The sequence below is a fragment of the Solanum verrucosum genome, unplaced genomic scaffold (assembly GCF_900185275.1).
Source record: "Solanum verrucosum unplaced genomic scaffold, falcon-dt-bn FXZP01000278.1, whole genome shotgun sequence".
Classification (NCBI taxonomy): Eukaryota; Viridiplantae; Streptophyta; class Magnoliopsida; order Solanales; family Solanaceae; genus Solanum; species Solanum verrucosum.
The window spans coordinates 6,486,495-6,492,778 of NW_026020332.1; the positions used below are offsets into that span (position 1 = coordinate 6,486,495).

Below are 6,284 nucleotides of genomic sequence, written 5' to 3' on the forward strand. Positions count from 1 at the left end.
AATTTTTTTTTTACATATTATACCCTCAATTAATTAATGAACTTCTTGAAAATTTTAAATTTTTAATTCATCCGCCTCATAATTAATATGAGTAAATGATAAACTCACTATGCCAATCATTGCTTTCTTAATAGGTGTGTCAATTTAAAAATAGATAAATAATTATGAACGGAGGGAGTAATATATGAGAAAATAAATAGTAGTACAAATACTTTTCATTTTTTACAAATAAAAATGATGATATGTAACTTCTTTTCTTTCTTTGTATATTAGGTATGAATTTTTATTTCTAAAAATGATATTACATACCTTTTCTTACGTGACTTTTTAAAAATTATTTTCTACATTAATAATAATTGATTTATTTCACTAATTCTAAGATTGATATGATTAAATTAAATTATACCTTGGTATGTTATATTATTTATCGTAATTTTAAGTCATTCCAAGTTCTAATTGAAGACTATTGGTATAATAGTTTTGAAAGAAAGCCGTAGAACAAATATTTAGTTAAAAAATTAATGCAAGTAATTAAACTTCATATAAAACATAAAATTGTCATCTAAAATAGTCAAATTCATCTCATAAACTATAATTTAAATATTTGTTTAAGTCTTTACAATTACGAGCATTTGTCCTGAACTTTAAATAAAGGAAAAAAGTGTCCTATTTCAAATAATTCAAAGGTAAAATTAGATCATTTTTTCTTATTTTGGAACAATTGTTGATTAAAAAATCTACCTTTTCTTAGCTATTTTCTTAGTTGGTGTGCATATTTGAGCAAAAAAAAAAAAAAAACATAACGATGAAGATATTTTTGAACAAAAAACATAACGAAAGATAAAACTAACTCATTATAAACAATTCAAAAGTATGTTTGGCATTTTTACCTATCTTAAATGAAAATATTGTAAACACTAGTGTCTAATCCATTAGTATTTAATTATATATATTTGTCTTGATGATGGGTATAATGATGCGACAAATTTAGGGAAAGATGTCATAGTGTATGTTATTTGTAACTTTGGATTGACATGACTCACGACAAAGTTAATGTACACTAAATTGGATATATGGAGACAAATCGTGAAGTCTAAAGGGTTTAAGTCAAACAGGGCCAACACATAATATATGGAGTGCAAGTTAAGTGACGTAACACATAAGGTTGTTGTGGTGAGGCTTGATACTTAATTATACCATCCAAAAGAAAGGAATTTGTAAGTATATTGGGTTTATATCAAAGGTAATATGGAGATTAATGACAAAATGAAGGCTCATATCCGAATTTTGTCCGAGAAAAAGGTGTCAAAAAAACTTAAAAGCAAGTTTTACAAAGTGATGCTTAGACATACTATATTGAATGGAACGGAGTGCTGACCAGTCGAACTCTTTTCAGAACATGAAAGTTGTGAAAATAAGGAAGATGAGATAGACGTACAATAGGAGAAATAAGACAAGAAATGAAGATATCCAAGATAAAGTGGGAATGGACTTGGTGCACAAAAAAATATAGTAGATTAGACTAAAATGGTTAAGACATGTGAAGAGGAGATGCATGAATTTCCTAGTGTGAGTACTGAGGAGAGGTGACACATGTTCAACTTACAAAGGACATGACCTTGGATAGAAGAATATAGAGAATACAAATCACGATAAAAGACTGATAGTCAATTTGTATTGTCTCGTTTATTCTTCCATACTACTAGTTGTAGTATTACTCTTGTAGTTTCTTATTTCTTCGATTACCATTAGTTTTTTTTAACATCAATTATCGTATTATCTTATTATAGTTAATGTTTTTTTTCAGAATATTTTGTCATGCCTGTATGTTTAGTATATTTCCTTAATTGGTTTCTTTGCTCATGTTAAGTCAATGGTCTATAAAAACATCTCTAATTTTTACTTCCAAAGGTAGGGGTGCGAGGCTTGCATACATAAAGTCCTCTCTATACCCCATTTATGAAATTGCATTACATATGTTGTTATTGAATAAAAAAGTAAAAAAATAATAATTGAGTAAGAATAAGTTTTTATAAGTATGGGCAAACCCCCATTATGTTTCAATTATTTGTCTCATTTAGATTTGACACGAGTTTAAGAAAATAATTTTTAATTTTTTTTTATGATTTTAAATTAAAGATACATAAATATGCACCAAAATATTCTTAATTCTTGTGATGGTAAACATGTCATGTAAAAAATTGAAATTAAAAATTGTAATTAAAAACATAGATATTTTTTTATTACGAACTAAAAATTAATTAAGATAAATAAATTAAAATGGAGGAAATATTAAATATAAATTACTTATAAAAATAAGGATTAATTACCTAACTATACATCCTTTTTTTATCCTATTTTATATTATTCCCTACCATTTCAAAAAGTTACAAAAATCCAGTTTTCCATATTTCTCTCACTTCTTCATATACATCACTGTAATTCTGTAAACTATCACCCCACAAATTTTTTTCCTTTTTTCATGTGTAAGATCACGTATCATCAATTATCTCCATCACTCTACTTTTGAATTTCAAATCTTTTCTCTTTCTGATTTATCAATCGCAAGTTATAGAAGAAGTAGTTTATTCTTCATCTATTTTTTTCTTTCTACTTCATCAGGTATCGATTTTTTTAAAGCTTTTTCATCTACAAATTTAATCGAAGAAGGATGCTTATTCAACTTCAGAATCAATTGTGGAAAAAATGCCCAAGAAAAGGAGGAAAATGTCGAGTTGTTGGTGACTCCGGTAAGGGCTTTGGGTCGAGAGATCCATGGGTGACGCCATTGTTGAAAGTGGGAAAAAAAAACTATGGGAGTTGATACAGAGCAAAAGAGAAAGTGTAGAAGGATTTCTTCATCATTTTTTTTTTGCTTTCAACTAATCAGATTGTTGACTTTCTTTTCCGATTTCTTGTTGTTCATTTTTTTCTGATACATATGGGTTCAAATCTTTTAATGTATCTAGTTAATTTTGATTCTTAAATCAATGTATAATTCATTCGTTTTACCTTTATGATATATTACAATTTTATCATGTACAATATATCGTTTTCAAATATTAATTTTGATACATAACCCTAATTTATAGAAACACAAATTAGTATATATGTATCATGTTCATAGTTATGTATTGGATACACATTATAAATTTCGTTATCTTTTACTACCGATACATACTCCGGCCTTATTCAACTAGTAGAAGGCTATGTATCAATAGACACTATCAAATATTACTGTTGATACATAAACACTAATGTTTTATAACAAAATCAGATTGTATCATATTCATAGTTATGTATGTATATGACACATAACTTTGTTATGTATATAACATAGTTATGTATCAGATGTTGTGATGTTGTGATGTATCGCATGTTGTTAAGTATCTGCAACACTGTTTTATAAATAATCAGTGTATATCATATTCATAGTTTTTTGTTGTATATGATACATAACTATATAAAATTGTCAACTTTTAAAAAAATCTGATACGATTTGAGAGAAGAAAATTTGAAATTTGAATTGTTTGGAGTTGTTATTTGGGAGAGATTGACATCAATTTAATTTGTATGATTTGTGGAACTGACATTTAATTTTATATTTAATTTCCTTTTTAATTTCAACAAACTAGTTGTATAATGTATCAATTGTGATGTATCCGGAAGAATGAGATGTATTCGGATGACAATAATTTTAAGGAATTTTTGTAAATTGAAAAAAAATAGGGATATGATGTAATTTGCTCCTTACCCTATGAATTTTTAAATTTTTTACTAAAAATAAATATATTTGAATAGGTAGGTATTTCCATTTATCAGTTAGAAAATTTGAATTTTCATTCATGATAACCCCCTAAATTTCTATATATGTACACGTGCCCCGCCAAATTAACCGAAAACATTAATACGAATTTCCTTTTAAAAAAAATTTAAAAAAAATGTAAGGAGAATTCTAGAAAGAACTTCCATTTCTAGAACTACCTACTCTTCTCCAACACAAAATCGCAATTTCGCAGCGAATCGAAATCACACAAAAAAAAACTTGCAACAATGGCATATCCAGGAAAATCAGTTATCCAAACTCTAAAACGCTACTTGAAGAAGCCATGGGAGATCACAGGGCCTCAATCGAGTCCAGAATATGTATCTGCCGTACCAAAAGCTACAGAGTACAGAGTTACCTGCCCTGCTACAGCACAAGCTCAAGCTATAATCCCCAACTCAAATCCTGATATGGTATATGATATCAAGTACTTCTCTCGTGACCAGCGGCGTAATCGTCCTCCTATAAGGCGCACTATTCTTAAAAAAGCGGATGTTGAGAAGATGTTGAAGGAGAAGACATTTGATATTGATGATTTTCCGAAACCCTATTTAACTGCTAAAGTTGAGGAAGATGATAATGCTATTAGTGGTGGCTACCAGAAATGAAGGTACCTATATCAGATATCGCTTATTTAATCTTTCCTCTCATTCTGTCCGTCTCAATTTAAGTGTCTTATTTGGTCCATTATCATATTTAGTAGGCGTTTGATCATGTTTTATTGTAAAATTTGAATATCCATGGGTCATGATACTTTGTGTGGCATGATATTTAGTAAGTTTTTCAATTCCTGCATCCTATTTGCAAATTCAAGACACATGATTTAGGGAACTTTATACACATTTTAAATTTAAGACCATAAAATTCAAAAGTTTCGTTTATTTCTTGAACTTCGTATCAGGGTAAATTAAGACATTTAAATTGGAGCTGAGGTAGTAGTAGTTTTAGTGCATTTGTCTATTTATTCTGTTAGGTGTGCTTTCTTTGGGAAAAATGTTCTTCATGGAAGTATTTTTGGCGGGAGATCAGTGTTTGGTTGGATATATATAAAAGTGGGTTATATATCATATATGGTAATCCTACAAATTGTGGAATAAGGTATATATGAGGATGATGTTTTGGTGATAATTTTGATATTGAGGGTGGATAGCAAATGTAAAACTGGTTTGATTGAAGGAAGTAATGTGAAATATATTGGAATTGGGATATAGATATATAGGAAAATGACATGACATCTCTCGCCCATATGTGGTAGTAGCTTAGGGGAGTAACTAAATACTGGAAAAGTTCCGGGAAAAAATAAATAATTCTTGCCATGCCAAATGCACAATGGAATGATTAGGTGCTGGTTTTAAATCCGTGTATTCATTTCAGGAAGTTAGAACTTCTTGTTAGAGAGATTATTCAAATACTAGTCTTTGACAGGTAATGCATGGTTAGCTTTGAATAAGGAGTGGAGACAGATACACGATGTTGATTGATATTCTGATAGGAGAAAAAAAAGCTAGTAAGGAATCTGTTTCGTATTTGATCTTTGAACTGCAAATGAAATATCAAAGAAAGAATTTGGTGACTGTTATAGAGAAAGTCTGCCATATAAGATTGTACAAACATTACACTGAAGAGTAAAAAGCTAAAAAACTTAGAGGAAACGAATGCAATTCTAGTGAAAAAGGGATGCTTTTAGAACAACAGAGATAGCAGAATATATCCCAAATTGTCTATGTATTACATTGCCTTCAAGAGTTACCTTTTTTTTTTATATGAAGTAATATCATTAAAAGGCATCAAGAAAATGCAAATAGAACATAGTATAAAAGACTATGCTATAATTAGGAAGCTAATAAAATCCAAAAACTTCTCTGGGCAATTTAATTACAGGGGTTAGAAAGTTCCAACTGAAAAGACTTATAAGACAACTAGCCTACAAAATATGTGTTGGAGTTGAGATTCCATCAAAACATCTACGGTATCTTTCATTCCAAAGATGTCAGAAGATAGTAGCGGCACCCTAGATAGATTGTACTTCGTGGTTTACTCTTTCACATTATGATTTTGGTTCTACAGTAGATGGTGTGTACTTGCAAAATCTGTAACTAGTTGCCATTATTTACCAGTTAAGCTAATGAGTCATATCACAATCTTTTGCTGTTTGTTCGCTTACATATGTTCAATCTGGGATAGAGAGGACTGCGGTTCGAACTTCTAACTGTGAGAGAACTTTGGGGATTCCCCATGGTTCACAGAGGAAGTTTTTGTATGACCAAATTCTAGGAAGAAAGAAAACTAACACTAGAATCTAGAATTTCCTACATGTAAAACAGTATTCGGTATACAAGACAAAGTCATTGTAGATCTTTCATTCACAGTGAGAATTAACTTCACATTAGAGGAGTTAAGACTTTGTTGTAACATCTAGAATTGATGGCTTCCTATTTTCTACTAAATGAGATGATGT

At 29.5% G+C, this 6,284-nt stretch overlaps 1 protein-coding gene across 1 annotated transcript; it reads left to right on the plus strand.

Moving 5' to 3' along the window:
- The first annotated feature begins 4,053 nt into the window (after nucleotides 1-4,053).
- Nucleotides 4,054-4,434, plus strand: LOC125836323 (uncharacterized). The gene has a single exon (XM_049515507.1). The coding sequence runs from the start codon at nucleotides 4,054-4,056 to the stop codon at nucleotides 4,432-4,434; it is 381 nt and encodes a 126-aa protein (XP_049371464.1).
- Nucleotides 4,435-6,284: the final 1,850 nt, after the last annotated feature.

Bases quoted from the DNA above. Each gene is read 5' to 3' on its own strand.
- LOC125836323 (XM_049515507.1), top strand. From the start codon at position 4,054: ATGGCATATCCAGGAAAATCAGTTATCCAAACTCTAAAACGCTACTTG.